The sequence below is a fragment of the Ischnura elegans genome, chromosome 4 (assembly GCF_921293095.1).
Source record: "Ischnura elegans chromosome 4, ioIscEleg1.1, whole genome shotgun sequence".
Taxonomy (NCBI): domain Eukaryota; kingdom Metazoa; phylum Arthropoda; class Insecta; order Odonata; family Coenagrionidae; genus Ischnura; species Ischnura elegans.
Window position 1 is genome coordinate 55,945,288 of NC_060249.1, and position 16,726 is coordinate 55,962,013.

The window sequence follows — 16,726 nt, forward strand, 5'->3', positions numbered from 1 at the left end:
ATCGTCTACCCCCCAATCCTACTATTTTTTCTCTCCCCCATCCACTCCCAACTTTTTCCACCCCCTTCCTCTCTCTCTCTCTCTCTCTCTCTCTCTCTTTCGCTTGCTGCTTTGCTACTCCATACACCTCCACCCCATTTCTCTCCTCCCCCACCCCCATTTCGCTTCGTAGTGCCGTTGCCATCCACACGATCCCACGCCATACAATCCAGTCTGTGTGGCGACACGAACGTTAAGAACTGGGAAAACGCCGCTTTCCGGTCGTTGCTGGTGGCAACTGGGATAAGCGACTTCATTAATAAGCCATCTTATTCGTTTCTGATCGTGATTCCGAGTCCAGAGAAGTCGAATGTGCGCGCGAGTGCGATTTCCTCCGAGTGAGTTGAGTCATATTTACGCGGCTACTTTATTGAGGAGCCATGCTCGTTTTTCCTTTGGGGATTTTGTTTCCCTTCCAGCGCTTTCATGAAGTTTGCCTGTCAGTTTAGGTAATTGCTGATAATCTCCGAATAATCGCGATTTTTTACGCAAACCTTGTATTTTCATCTCGCCTCGTTTGTTTTTATGGTTAACCTGGTTTTGTGTTCCTATTGCTTATCTTTAAGCTCGGCAGTTTACGAAGAATTTATCAAAGATACTTAAAGCTTTCGTCACGCAATCTGCCATTTTGACGAAGTTCATAGAAAGTGTATTCACTGTCGGAGTATTTTACCGATCGTTGAATAAACGAATTTATCACTTTAGTAAGTAAGTGTGAACTAATTGATATTTATTGAGCAAATACTGGTTTTAAATATTTTACAATGCTATCAAAAGTTAGTTTCTTAATTTTTTATTTAAAGAGCATTTATTTAAATTCATAGAGTCAAAATTATTAAGAGAAAATTATTGAAATCTAAGGTATTGATTTATACTCAATAAAATTAGCATATGATAATATTTTTACGGTCATCTATCGTAAAAATCCTCTAAAATATTATTGATGGTTTACTTGGTTTACTTAAAATATTGTAATTGGTAAAACTTTTCATTTGTCTTCTTTTTGGCTTCATAAAATAGGGATTAATGTTACGTAACTGCTTTTATACTAGAATTGCAGCTTCCCATTTATATTAGCTCTCTAGGATTTTCTATGCTTCCTTTAGTTCTAGTACCTGTATTTGTTAAATTTATAAATAATGACTGCAGGAAAGGGAAAGAATTTATCGCGGCCGGTTAAAGCATGATATTGGTAAGTTTTTTTTTTCAAGATCTCCCGATTGTTCTCGCTAACCTTGACTCTAAGGTGTTTAATTATTCCTCAGACATCTTGGCGACAGCGAAATTGGGAGCAGTCGAGGGGCCAGTTTCGGAGCGGTCGGCAGCATTCCCGCGATTTTAGTGCCTGAACGCGACGCTCGTTGGGGCGGGAAGACAAGACCTCCAAATAATTTTTAGCGTTTGTAATTTACTTTAAGGCCTCTATCTCACTCGCTATTCACTGGCATGGGTATTACCAGTAACGGTTAAAAAGTTGCTTGTTGCAAAAAAATGTTCTGCGTCAATGTCATCGCAAGTGGAATTACGTAAAACAGTGGTGGATGGAATTTCCTTAGGAATCAAAAGGCTTGTTCTTCCTTCTCCCTCCAAATGTCCCTCAATCACCCATCATACGTATTTGACACCTCGTAGTTACGAGAAGTGTACAACTAGAGGGCTCCGATCGACCGGGGAAACCCCACGACATCGGAGTGAATATCACACACACGTTACGGCGCTCAACTCACACCCTGTCTGCTTCTCTCTCTCTCTCTGTGCCATTCCTGCTTTAGGATCGGGGGACGGTGATATACAGAGCAAGGCATTACAATACCAGAGGAGACAGTCCACATAGCGCTAGAATGTCAGGAAAATAATTGATATTGACGCACTTCCACAGAGCGTAACAATTGTTTATTGAGGAATCCGCGACTCCACTTAACGGAACGGAAACTTCGGTGTTGCATTAGGAGACAAGACCGACAGGGAAATAATATTGCGAAAGATATTACAATGCCGTTCTGCCAACGGGTATACCAATTGCGCGGTTCGATTGAGTAATTTAAGGCCCTGCGTAACGGAACGTAAACTTCGGCGTAGCGTGAGAAGAAAAGAGGAGACAAGAATAACAGTGGAAGGATATAAAGACCAATTGTTTATTACGGATTGGTAGTTTTTTTGTACGCCTGTATATGGCAAGGCGAGATAGAATGGAGAATACACCAACGGAAGGACGATAATAAACAAAATATATACGCGAATATTTCAACGTTACGGGGCTGTAAAAGGCTCCGCATAACGGTACGGAAACTTCGCGAGAAAAATAAAGGAAAAAGCGAAAAGAGCGCGTATTCCGCGCAAATGTACTCACGGGGCTGCGCAAAGGCGATGACCCTGTCCGTCCTCGCGTGGAAGTCGTCCTCCTCGTCCAAGATGACCGGGCCCGGAATGAACATCCTCTCGCCGGCCCCACCGCCGCCGCCAGACAGCGGGTCGTCCCCCTGCATGCCGTATATGTCCAGGAGGTGGTGCAGCGCCGGGATCTTGGGCAGGATCCGCCCCGTGATGTTCGGCACCGTCTTCATGCCCAGCTTGGTGATGATCTCGTCCTTGATGTTCTGCAGGCTCAGGTTGCGGATTTCCTGCCGCATGCGGCACGTGGAGCAGTTGGACGGGATATAAGAGTTGACGCGGGGCAACAGTCCCTCCGCCTCGAGCTCGGCCGTCGTTGGCTGCGGGGAGAGCGCGGGCAGTGCCGGCGGCGGCATGTCCACCGCCATGTCGGCCTCGGACGAGACGAACGACGCCGAGGAGCCCTCCTCGGAGGAGCCGTGGGCGTGCGACGCGGGTCCCCTCTGCAGGTATTGCCCCCGGTGGCTGCCGCCGCCGCCAGCGGAAGAAGGCGAGGACGCTGCGGCGGCTAGGAGCGTGGAGGACGGGGGTGGAGGCAGAAGGATAGCGGCCCCGCCCCCGTGGGTCTGCGACGAGGGCCTCCGGGAGTGGACGGCCTCGGAAGCGGTGGGCCACTGCGAGAGGAGGAGCAGCACGGAGTGGAGGAGGTGCAGGAGGAGGAGCAGAGGGCCACGGCCGCCGCATCCGCCGCCGCCACGGCTCCTGCCCCTCCGGCCGCTGGCGCCGCGACTGAGCCAGTGCATTGCCATAGGGAGACTAACAAGCGGGAGCAGGCGAGTGGGTCGAGGGAAGAGAGAAAGAGCGGTGTGGATATAATGGCTCGGGAGGGAGGAGAGAGAGAGAGAGAAGGAAAGAGAGAGATGAGGTTGCCCCTGCGAGACTGACGTGTGCCTAAGAGGGAGAGAGAAAGACGGAGAGTGTGAGAGTGCGACTGCTACTTTTGATGAGAGAGTAGTGTGGAGAGGAGGGGAGGGAGGGGGAGTGGTGGAGGGGGTGGGAGGGGAGGGGAGGCGGCGATAGCAAGGGGAAGGGGGGAGGTTGCCACACGCCGCCCCACGTAGGGTGCACACCCTCCTCCTCCCCGCGCTCCTACGAGGGAGGGAGGAGGGGTGCACTGCGAAACGGGAGGGGAGGGGGGAGAGAATGTATATATATTGGGTGTGAGGAAGGGGAGAGTGGGAGTTTGGTGAGAAGTGGCGTTTGGGGTGGGTATGTATGTATATAGGGGAGGGAATTGTGTATGTATGTGTGTGTTTTTCTTCTCACCCACCCCCCTTCCATGAACTCCTTCCTCCCACCCTTTCGGGTCACTCTCTCTTGACTTGATAGGAGGAGAAGCCAAGGGAAGAGTTGCCTAGGGACCCTCCGGAGACACGGTGAAGAAGTACCTTTCCTCCCGGTAAACATGTACGCGGGATATTATGCACGCTATGAATTAATGTATCGATTTGCCGCGCGCGTACACCACCGTGTGTGTGGATTTCACATGCCTGTCGGTGGCGGCTACTGTGGTGGTACACTTCTCCACGACCACCCCCCCCCCCCCCCCAACCCCGACAAGATATCTTATTCATATTCCTTTCATCCCCCGCCCACCACCTCCGGAGTTGACGAATGGCAAGCGTCTCCACGACCCCTCACCAGTCCGGAGCTCGCAAAAAAAAAAACGATAGGAATTGAGAGTTGTGCCTCATGTTAGGATGTGCTGATTTTTTTAACGATATGGGACGGGTCGTAGAGAGAGGCTTACGGTATGGTATTATGAGGAGGCGACCGACAGCTCAGGTCATTTTTGCCATGAGGAAAGGATAGAGATGGAAGGCTGAAGAGAAACCCGGCGTCGTCACATTAGCCTGCTCTTTACGAAAGAAGGCCTCCAGGGGATCACGGCTTAATGTCTCATCCTACGTGCTGGACTTGAAGTGCCCTCCACCTAGCACTCAACTAGGGATCGGGCTGTCTCTGAAAAGTTGGTGCGATTTGAACCCGGATCGACTGGGTGGGAAACCATCACTCTAGCTGCAAACACCATACCGATCCCCGATCACCCCGAGGCTTAAGGATGACTAGGGTAAGGAGATATAAGGGTGGGTGGCCGTGAAGCTAGTAACGGTGGTAAGGTAGGTTCGTGAGACGAGAGAGGAGGTGGGTTTGCCGGCCCGAGAGCAATTTGGAGTGGCGGTGGCAATTGGCGGACCGGGAAGGTGTTCGAGGGAAGCAGTGGGAGATGGTTCTACTTAAGGGAAGAGAGGAGAAAGGAAGTTTTTTTTAATAGATGGAAGTCTGAAGTTGAGGATTCCGTTGAAGGGGAAGGGTTCGGAAGGCCTCGAGTGAGTGAGTGAGTGGAGGTTGATGAGGATTTGTTCGAGTGAGGGGTAAAGGGGTAGGTGAAAGGGGTGGCGGGCGAAAAAGGGCGCAGGTAGAGGTCAGAGTGAAGAAGAGATGATAGGGATGGATTAGGGAGGGAAGGTTTTTAAAATGTGTGTGGGGAGGGATATTGATGGTGGGGAGCGCGGTGGGGTGAGTCGAGTAGTGTATATTAGGTGGGAGGTCGAAAGGCCGAAAGGAGTCGGTGTTGTCAAGGGCAGTACCCTCTCGGGAACCGCTTAGGGAAGGTTCCTTTTCCTCGGGGCGGCCCCTCTTTCTCTTCCGTCATGCCCTACCGGCCGATCAGGGATCACCCAAGGATGCCATATGCGAGGCAGCAGGGCACCTTTCCTTCTTCCCCCATTGCCACATCCTCCCATCCGATCGGAAGTTCTTCCCCTTCCCACCGGCTCCCCTTACCAATCGCATTCGATCAGCAGTATCACTCTTTCGGAGCATACCAGAGAAGAAGGAAATGCGGTATGCCGCGTGAAAACATTGGAGAAATTACTCACTCAAAAATTCCAAGAATTTTTAGAGCGAAATCAAAACTTTGAACATTTCAACAAAATATTTATTTCATCGTCGCTGATTTCGGCTATCAAACAGTCATTGTCAAATTTTTAATATCGACTGTAAGCAGTAAAAAACCCGGTTCGTGGGAATGAATAAATATGATGTGGACTTGTACAGTTTTTTTTCGCCTCGTGGAATGAATGGTTTTCACGTACTCTAACCGGTGAAATAATTCTTTAAATTAATTCTTAATCCTTTATCCCTTTCCGCCCCTTCTTTTGAAACGTTTGAGTAAATACTTTCGTGCTGAAACACACACAATTCGAATGAATTAAGAGTGTTTCAACACGAATGCATGAATTCGAATCGCACACAAACTGAGTCATGAGAAACTTTGGGTAGACCCTGCTTACTTACGTGATGGTAAAAATAAATTTTCGGGTCCGGACCTTCTTCCTCGTGCCTAATAAATCGCAACTTCGTCGCAATTCCTATCTGATCGTTAGATTGGACGAAATAAAATTGGGATGATTATTACCTTCCTTCGGGTTTGCCCACAATGATAAACGTATAATTTTTATGTCTTGGAAATAAAATATATTGAATCGGAAGGGTCGAAGACTGGCTCCGAAATTTCTCCGAACTGACCTTAACGCCACGAACTGCGGTTTGAACTTCTTAACTGAACGGATCTTTCACCTCGAGTTGAAATCAGTGACCCCGCAGAATATTTCCACCAATTACGAGAATCGAAACTGAGAAGAGCAGTAGTAGGGATCCAACTGCCTGTAGTATTGCACCATTTTAAACTCGGGCTTTCATCGCGAGACACTACGTCCATGCCTTCGGCAATATAGGAAAGCGTAACCCCTTTGGTTTCTCGACCGGCGCGCCGTTGACCACGCTGCCAGAGGGGGAGTCGGCTCCAAGCGTGAGCGACCCTTAGCAGTAGGAGCCAATAACTATCCACCGCGCTAATCCGATCCTCTTCTTAATCGAGTGCCTTTTTATATACGATGCGCTCTCGAAAAGTTTTGTTGCGGGTCTCCGGCGCTGTATTTGGGGGGGGGGGGAAGAGAAGTGAGGGTTGGCCCAGTGCCGTCGTGTAGGCGGGGAGGGAAAGCACAGATGACTCACACGCTGTCGGGGTAGACCGAAGAGTGCGCGGGAGAGAGGAGAGGCGGGCTCCGAACTGATGAGATGAAGATGGGCCCACGGCGGGGTTCACTCGCACCCGGAGAAGAGGAAGTCTTCTCCGCACCACCACACCTCCTCGGGTGACGACGACGCCGCACCAATCCACCGACCAATCCGCTGTTTCGCGCCGCGCCGTGTGTCTGATCGTAGCAGTCGGCGGCGGGCGGTGTCGGGAGGCAACTTGGGTCGGGATCCCTTCCACCCACCCGCTTTTATACGTCCCCCGCAGGGAGGAGAGGCCGTGTGGGAGGGAGGATGAATTGAGGGGGGTTTTGAGGAAAGGGGGGGCAGTTTTTGGGTGGGGAGGAGGAGGAGGAAGTGGAGAGGGCGAGAGAGAGAGCAGAAAGACAGGAGGAGGAGCTATTGGGAATGAAAGAGGATTCTTTGGGGGGGAGAAGGGGTAAAGGGGGAAGTTTGTGGGTGGGTTTTTTTGGGGGGGGGCGGGAGGAAAGAGTTTTGCGGTGAGGGGTGTGGGGGAAGGGAGGAGGAGTTATGGTGAAAGGTGATGGAGTGAGCCGGAAGGGTTCGACTGTGTAAAAAATGTTGGACCGGAGGAATGATGAGGCTTGGTCGAGAGATACCACATTGCCGTGCATGTGTTGATTTATATATACATATTGGGGAAACAATAAATGACGTCAAGTACGAGGAGGCTGTTTGGTTGACAAAAGGATCCGGGAGAGAGGCGGTTATTTATCTCTGTAATTGAGATTTCGCTGAGAGCGAACTTTTTCAGGGGTGCGCCCAATCCTGGAGTGTTACCCCTGTAAACTCATTCCGATCTGGAAGTTTCGGCGTGCCGTGGGGTGAGAGCGAAGGAGAGGGGGGGAAGGACACGTGCATCGGGTCTCAGGAGGACGTATGTCGGGGTATCTAGAAATTGGGAAGCTCAAAGAAGCGATATATCAGTTTGAGTAGCGGGGGCAATAAAAGGATTGACGCAGAGTTCCGGGCGTTTGGGAGGAAATCAATTTTTGGGAGTACTTCGTTTCGCCTTCGATGGTTTTGGCCGTTGAGGATGTGAGTTTTTATTTGAATTGCCTAAATCTTTCCTGAATGTCTATGTTCCCCATTGTAAATTACACATGATTTGGAGTAGTGTGTCCATTCGGTTGGATAGGGCCCTTACAATACGATTAGACTCTTTGCCGTCCCTGCTATCTTGGTCCATCTTGTCCTTTAATTTTATAGTCTCTGACTTTGGTTGATTCCGTAATATAATTACAAAATAATTTTCTCTAAAATTGGCTGAGAGGCGCAGTTTTTGGTTCTTTAATTTTCACATCAAATGAGTTGTCGCAAGTTTAATAGAAAGCATTGGATTACAAACACTTATTGTGATGTGATATATAGGAGCACTTTACAAGCTCGCATTTTTCCCTATGAACTATTCTCTAGAGTGAAGTAGAACTCTTTATGGTGATGAATTTTATGACATACATTGGGTCTATTTGTATAGACAATTCAGTAAATTTTATATTACTCACTAATGTACGTTTTATGAGGATTTAAAAGATAACTGAACATATTTAAGTAATGAAACTTTCTTGAATATCATGGTGACCTGTGTCATTTTCGCTCGACCTCTTCAATTAATTCAGCTCACCTGTGCGCTACATATGTGTAGTGGTTGTAGATTTCCAACGAGTGAAATTAATATGGTACTTTTGTGTCTTCATTTTGGGTCATTAGTTCCTTTAATTTTTGGAATTATTATGCTTCAAATTCAAATAAAAACTCGGAAAAAGTTCGGAAATTTTCAAGGATATTTTAAGCTCATAATTATATTTTTTCTCTTGCCTTCATGATCTGAGTACCACCAACATGTGAATCAGGACTCGTTATTGTCATCCATTTTTGTATGATTTAGAATGATTCAATAATTTATTCCCCTATTTCTAACATTATCATTCTGCAATATAAGCCATTTGACCTCTCCTTATTCATGAAATTAAGTTATAAGATAATGTTGCTATATCTAATCACAAGCTGTTGAAATTTCCATAAGAGTTTTAATTAATAGCATGAAAGAACCCGATAAAATCCTGGTAGAAGGAAAGTGAATAAATGACTTAGCGCCATACCAGCGCTGTGCACTTCCCTCTCATTTACAGCTCTTTATTAGGGGCACCTATCCATGTATACAGAAATTTTTTCGAGTTTATGGTGGTAGGTTTTAGTTTTACCGAAACGGTGTGGTTGATTTGGATGGAATTTCAACAAGATTATATGTCTGAAGAACTTTCGGCCGTGAGAAGTGTGTTGAATTTTCATTTTTACTTTACTAAAACACCGTAGTCACATTCCTTTGCCATGAATTTACTCAATTATATTTATCCTCCGGCACTACCACTTGGTATTTTCCGTCTATTAATTGGCCAAATACATTTGAATTCTACATATTTCTGTTTCGGGAATTCTCGTCACTTAGACGAAGCCATTTTAAGCTGCCTTATGTTCAACTGTATCTTGTATTATTTCTTGCTACGAATAATTGGCCTCCCTTCTAACCCAATATTTCTTCCCCTGAAATTTCCTTCTTCCTCTTCAACCTCTTTCCAATTTATTTTTTCTTTCACTTGTCTGTCTCTGGGCTCTTTCACCTGCCTGGCCTCTGAGATGTTTCCTCATGTATTTAACCCTGTCTTTTATCTAAATCCACCATTTCCCCTGAGCTCTTAAATTTTATCTCTGCCCCCTGATCTTCATCCGTGCACCCTGGGAGGAACGAACCCCCAAATGCAACGTAGCCTAATTGCATTCTGCTTCTACCTGCTCCAACAAATTTTATTCCTTCACCATTCTTAGAATCGTCGAGAATCCGAACCCCACCTTATCTCTGACTTCTCTCAGAGCCTACTTTTCTATCTATCGCTTTATCCTATCTGTCCAGCTGATTTTTGGCTTTGCTGTTGCGGAATTTGGCCACGATGGTCAAGTTTTTGAACCTGAATCTCCCCTGCTACTTCTCCAAATGAAAAGATGAATATTTCTTCGTTATTCGACTTTCCGTATTCCCATGTTTCTGTAAACCCTGCTACACGCTTGAAGCTTTTTAGCGTCATCGGTAGAAAATGGGATCGTTGGAAAATTTGTGAAGGTAATAGAGTAGTTTCCTAATATTTTTTATTGCCTAAATCGAAAGATTATTACTCCTGGAGTACGTATTTCACGATTTTAGATTTTTAAATGGCGATATCTATTTTTCGCGATTAAATGAAAAGTGAAAATTTTCAAGCGCGCGAAAACGCGACGGCTAAGTATAAATGCCGGGAAATCTCCGTGTGACATCGTTCTGGTTCCCGCTGCCACAAGTGAGGTGACCTTGGGGCGAGGCTTTGAGCGCTGATACGACGCAGGATGCTAGTAGGTTGCCGAGTACCCTGCTAGCTGGTAGCGCTTGGCTTAAATAAGGATTATTAATACCTTATCAAACGAAGAAAACTTTCCGAACTTAGCCAGTTTTAATAGGTGGTTATTAAGACATGTTTCCCTGAGCTCTGTGCCTCATGCATGCATTGGTATTCTCAGACGATGTAAAACTCCTATCTACTCGTATAGAAACTAGGTCCCTGTGACGTCACTTGGAGTGGCATCGCATATGCGCCAATCTGGCCTTTTTCAAATGAGGTTAAAATTGACCATTGCCATTCGTCTAAACTGCTATTTCTAAAACCAAATAATATGTATATTATGAATACACTAATGGTAGATAACGAATCGCAATCGATGACTTTCGTTTTCTTTGATGAAGGAAACTACCCTATTGTGTACTTTAAGTTTGTGGGCAACTATATTTATATGAGTGAGAACAGTTTCGCTAAAATACAATTCTGAGCCTTAAATGTGATAAGCGGGAGTGGACGTGTTTGCAATTTTGGATATCAATTTTCAAGTGAAAGTGTTATTTTCGGAGCCTGTTCGTATTCATTTCATTATATCATATTTAAATATTAGTTTTATTCGTACAGATGCTAAATTAGGGTTTCATTCACTTGCATAATTTAATCCATATTAATATGTCGGTTCAGCGGTATTCATATCATATATATTTTTATCATCATTGAATAGCGTCTCTTCTATCGTGGTATTTTTATAAATTCGCCTTTCATTGCCCAGCCCACATATTAAAGGATAATTATATGCCGATTAGGTGCGTATAAAAGTTTTTCGATGCTTTTATAACCACGGGTAAAGCATTGAAAGGATTAAGTACATAGTTAAACGGTAGCCGGGACATTTTTAGCGGCATTGAATGAAACTATAGGCGGTAGATTTCCTTAAATTAACTGCACGAGCATAGCACAGAGTGAACTACGTTTGTGAGTCAAGCTGTATTCATGGGGAAAAATTGAATAATTTTAGTAATGCCGCGGCATGCCGTTCTCATATTGCTCATATTGGAAGTGTGAAATTGACTGATGAAATTCCATCATAGTCATAAACCTTGTAATCAATATTTTTTTAGAAATGGCATTGCATATGGTTTGGATATCTTTTTAATTAGTTTAAGTCATCAAGTCCAGTTTCCATTAATCGTGAAAGAACAATATTTGTAAAGGAATCGAGAGAAAACTGCAGGCAATCGCATAATAAATAAATAAATTATTGTAGCGGACGGATTACGAATTTTTTACTGCGCTGAATTAAGTTTTACATGCTTGGCGAAGTATTTTTTCATGAAACGTTAATTCTTTCAGTAATTATTGAAGTCCACCTCTGGAAAAAGCAACTGATGTTATGGATATGGAAATATCATTTGAAATTAATAACGTTCCAAATTACGTTGTTTCCGATTATTTGTTGTTTCCAATAAGATGCTCATCTATTCTTTTTTACACAGTGGAAGACTTAAGTTTAATTTTTCTGGATATACAATACATATATTGTGACTAGCCTTCATTTTATGTTACGAAGCGATTAGCGATTGAAATATTCAAGCGGGTAATCGATAGGTAAAGAGACATGTTTGAGTTACGTGTGTTCGAGTATTATGTCCATAAGTGGTTCAAAACGCCAAAAAGTCCCCTTTTAAAGGCGACAAAACTTGCAGAAAATACGCTTATTCGGCAATGAAAAATCCCTCTTCATCACCTGACTTAAGTCGAGAATAAAATACCACGGTTCTTTAAGGGTCGTGTAAGTAATAGTTACTGAGTTGTCACACACGAGCGAATTCATGTCATATGAGACTAAGCTGTTTTTATGTTCGAGCTTCTTTGGTTTTCTGGCACATTAGTCCCTTTAGTTTACCCTGTGCAGTACCCAACCGTCCTACTGTTTAATACTGATTTTTCGAAATAAATTTTTTTGTTTAATGTTTTAATGATTGATAATCCAGACACTAATGTTTCCATTTTCTCTTTCTCCTTAGAAATATCGACACGAGATAGCCTTCCTTACTAGGCATTTCAAAATACTTTTTTATTCCAACCATAATCACATGATGCTCCTGTGCGCTGACAATAGAAATAAAATCGCGGGAGGTGTATTTTTTTCTGTCTTGCGGAAAGTGCCGGCGTCCACATATGTGTTCTCTGCGGCGCGCATTGATCACTAACGATTAAAAATTTATTTTTAGAATTTATATGTGTAATAGGCATCAAAAATAGTATATAAAACCAAAATAAAAAGATTATTTAGCAATAATAAAACTCACAATATTTTGAGCCTTGTATAAATATTATTAAAAATAGTAAACCTCTCAAAACGAAACAAAAATTAGTATATTCGTTAAGGATTTACCTCACAAAAGTTTAATATCTGGGGTGTATCACAGCTGCGAGAGCAAATTGGGAGTTTCTCGATCTAATTTTCTCCAGACTTGGGGCACTATTACAGAACCTGACTCAATTTTGAGTCCTCATTCTAACTCGGTTCAGATCTCGGTTGAGTTTTATCTATAGTTCGTATTTTATAAAACAGCATCAACTTAACTCACCTGAGATAAAATTGTGGTAACGTTGACAAGTTCAATTTACAAAATAATAAAGTTAGCTAAACTCTTTGTCACTCAGGGTCTCTCGGTCATCAAAAACTACTTTACTGGAGTACATTATCAGAAGTGGAAGTATTGTTACAGGTGTTATTTCATTTCTAAAGGGTGAGACGACGGTGGCGAACATGTTAGAACCTGGCCACTCGATTTAAGTTGGAACTCATTTCGTCCTCTATCGAGTATAGTATGACAGAACTTCGGGACTCGAGTGAGGTCTCCTGATACCAGCGTGGCTTGCGAGTTGAGTTCGAGTCATGACCAAGACTCGAGCAACCTTCTGGAGTGAGGCCCTTGGTATCGGCCCCGCTGCATGGACTAGTTGTCGATGTTGGCTGCGCAGCGGCTTCCACCTCTGCATCAACATCAACAGCCAGCTATCAGAAAATAGGCGCAGCTGAAAACTGCGCAGCCTGAAAAGCAGTCTGAAACTTCGAACCTGAAGGTGCCTGCTGTAACGCCGGCGAAACTGTCGGCACCAAGATGAATCGACGTGGAGCACAAATCGGGAACTTAGCTATACCTACTACACCACTTAGCAGAAGCCTTCATTAACATATAAGTTTGACGGAGCTCTGCAGTCAATCCACTCTACTATCCTATGAACAAATCTTTCAACACTTTCATTTTTATTTTATTTTACATCCTTCATCACTTTCATGCATCTCTTCCGAGGCCGTCCTTATTACCTTCCCCGTTCTTCCCCTCCATTTTTCCTACGACGATGGGGTCGTTCACTCAGATCTGAAATTTCAGTTTATTTTATAATAATACGTCTTTATTGGGCGAGATTGGGACTAGAAAGTCCCATCTTCATCTAACATCTCGTCAAGCATGAAATATATGCAGTTAAATACATTGTCAAGTTGCTCATGAAATTACGTGGAGAGAAATTACATTAAGAGACATAAAAGTTCCATTTTCAATATACAAATAAAATTATAAGTTAAAAAATTTACAATTTACCAAGTGTAAGAAGATGGGAACATGGGAAAAGAGCAAACATGGGAAAAACCTAAGGATATTGACTGTCGTCCTTATTGGAAAAAAAACCCACTGCAGGAAAACGCCCACACAAGAAGGGGGGCGTGAAAAACTTGCAAAAACCTACTGAGAGAGCTAATGTAAACCTATCTACAAATGCAATAAATACAAAGAAAGAAACCGGGAGATAAAAGGGACCTCTATACATGTAATGGTTTATGTATTCCTTGAGGGGTAGGTTTATAAATAAAATACTTCAGTTAAAAAATTAGTTAAATAAGTTAAGTTAAATAATAAAATATTCATTAAATCTCATCATAACTCATCTTCATGCTGGCCTAATAGAATAGCACAATCTAATACAAGTTGTTTATAAGTAATGTACTTTGCGAGTGAAAGTGGTGCCAGTAATTTATGTGGGGATCGTATGCTTACTCTCGGAAGTAATCGTGTCATCTTTTCACTTTCCTCCAAGACTTCATCTTCCCGGTAGGAATCCACTAAACTCATTTTAATCGCGGAATACCATATGGCTTTGTTGACACATGAAAGAATGTATATTTTGGATCTTGACGAAAATTAATCCATATGAGGGATAAACATTTTAAATTTTTGTATTGAAGCACTAGATGGTATAATACCAGTAGTCCTCTGAGAATGCGTGCGATCGCTGTTTTATCAACTGAATTCCACCCTAAAGTGTTGATATTTGGTCCTCGTTTATAATCAGCAAGCTAATAAAATTTCAGAACATTACACATCCAATATCAACCACGCTGTTTCAATCTAGTTTTCTCGTTAATTTCAACGTATAATTCACATAGTTAGGTCTACAGCTTTACCTCACGGCCGCTACCTTATAGTCACGGAGTTCAACAAACCCACGAGTCAACAATAACATGCGCCGCTCAGCAGGTAATCAGGAGTTAAAACACGCAGCCCATTAATTTCACAACTTGGTGAATGTCACAATACTCACACACTTCCATATGTTAAGTTACTGTTTCATTATCTTGGGTAATCTCTATTGTATTTCAATAAACGGTGTGATGTGTCACCATCACCCATAAACGTGCTTCAAACATTATATGTCTACAATATACACTCTAAATTGCGAGATTATTCATCATTTATAAATAGTCAGCTATTCTGGATGGAAAAATTTTATTTTCTGCTATATATATTGTTTTACTTATCTGCGAAAGTGAGAATAACTTCATGCTCCTTTTTATTTGCGTGTATGGGCATTTCGTGGCTATATTATGAGTGCTTGGGAGTTAGTTGAATAGTTCAAACGCGTTCCGTTATGAAGCACTTGTGTTTGCATGATGGATCATTGCAGCTCAACCCTTTCATGGCCTTGGCTAAAGCATTATCACCTCCAAAGGATCAAAGTAAACCTTATGCGTGAAAGAGTTTTGATGTATTAAATTGATAAAAAAATGAAATTTCTGCTTGTATGGCATAGGAAAAAAGTAAAAAACCACGAGAAAACAAACAAGAAGTAAACAATTGCCATTTAAATGAAGCATTGATAGACCCACAAATTCCCTCGCTACTTTGTACAAAATCTCCTGCAGTAGCTTGATAGCATAACAGAATGTAACATTGCGTAAACATTTACTTTCAAAATAACTTGACAAAATATAGAGACGACTACTACTGGAGGAAAAGAGAAATTAAAACCAAGGAAGCTGACTGCAAACGGAATCGACTGAAAAAATTGGAGGAAGAATCTTTATCAGACCAAAGATCACCGTGAGTATGGAGGAATTTTTGACGGCAGAAATTGAAGCCTCGACTTCAGTAAACTCCTGACCGCTGACCTCCGGGAGAACCTGCTCAGAGAATCAAGAGGAATCCCTCAAGATGTTGAAAGTCAGATGCCATCAGAAAGTCAGATGTTGCCCGTCAACCTCGAAGACTGACAGTTTCAAAATATTTATGTCGAATGGAATGATGCAAATCGATCTGTGACAACCACGTCACTGATGACTTCCGGTACGAGCTATAACGCCAAAATCATGAAGAGAAGACAAGAAAAACTATGCGAATCATTTGCCGTTACACAAGTCAAACAGCTAGGGATTTTAGCTATTCACTGTTTTCGATCCCTCACAGAAATTTTCAGCTTCATCCTACAGTTGCAAAAATATGACGAACATTTGAAGCCTATGTGTAGCTATAAATAGGAATGAATGGATCGTGACAGCGTTGTGTATTTCATCTATGGTAATTTTTCTATGCCTGGGATGAAAAAAAGATGGGGAAGTTTGGTGTAGTTTTGACTTACTACCTTTCAAGCCTTTTAGTTCTGTCACACAGCTCAAGCAATGATGGTGTACCGGAATGGAAGAGCAAGAAATTCATACTGCGAGACAGGAGGTTTAAAGCAATAATGCTGATGCAGTAAGAGCTGAAGAGGATCTATAAATGAGTTCATGGATATATGTATGTCATCGTACAAACCGTTGTTAAAAATTTCTCGTGATGAGAATTTGATTATTGCTAGAAGTAGATGCTCTTTTAAAGTATGCGTACCGTCCGAACCAGAAAAGTTATTTTCATTGTAAGATTTAAGGGTAAAATACGGCTACATCAAGGACTCAGGTGGCATTGAATCCATAGCGTTAGTATTAAAAAAACAGCAAACTCAGGTTCGGAAGCCCTTAGTATAAAAAGCCACGAGGAGAGTTCATTCCCACATGTAAGTTAACCAACTTAATGTTTAATAAATGTAGCGAGTCATTTTGTGAAAATAGATATTAAAATGAGGCCGGTGATATTAATTTGTGTTAGGATTAATGCTTTCTTATTTTTAGATTCACTTTACAAATTCTACGTCATTTCATGGGTCCAAGTATTCTTGGCAGTGCTAGTGCCAATCTAACTCTAAGAAGTGTATGCATTTTTATTGCGCAATCTAATTGCTCCTCTGCTAATTCCAAGTGTACTCATACATATCAGCTTTTGACGTAAGTAGAATATTCAAGCTACTGGTTTATCCAGTTACTATTGTTACTTATTCTATTCCCCTCCCCCAATCTAATAAAGTAAAGCTTAGTTTTAACCTCAAATTTATTGTGAAAGATAGATCAATCCTCTACAGATGAGGAGCATGATCTTTTGAAAAAATTTGCGAGGATAAGTGTAAGGGAGGGAATTTATTGATATTGATTCCACATTTTTCTAAAATAAATAACCCATGAGCTTTAAATTATCACGGATCTATCGGGG

General features: G+C 42.8%; 1 protein-coding gene across 1 annotated transcript in view; it reads right to left on the reverse strand.

The window, feature by feature from the left end:
- LOC124157528 (growth/differentiation factor 8) overlaps positions 1–6,678 on the reverse strand; it is a 75,116-nt gene extending 68,438 nt beyond the window's left edge. The window contains exons 1-2 of the mRNA XM_046532337.1: positions 6,451–6,678; positions 2,390–3,321 (exon numbers count right to left, since the gene is read on the reverse strand). Of these exons, the coding sequence (XP_046388293.1) occupies positions 2,390–3,179 (790 nt within the window). The 5' untranslated portion in view covers positions 3,180–3,321; positions 6,451–6,678. The remainder of the gene's footprint in view (positions 1–2,389; positions 3,322–6,450) is intronic.
- Between the last annotated feature and the right edge of the window lie 10,048 nt (positions 6,679–16,726).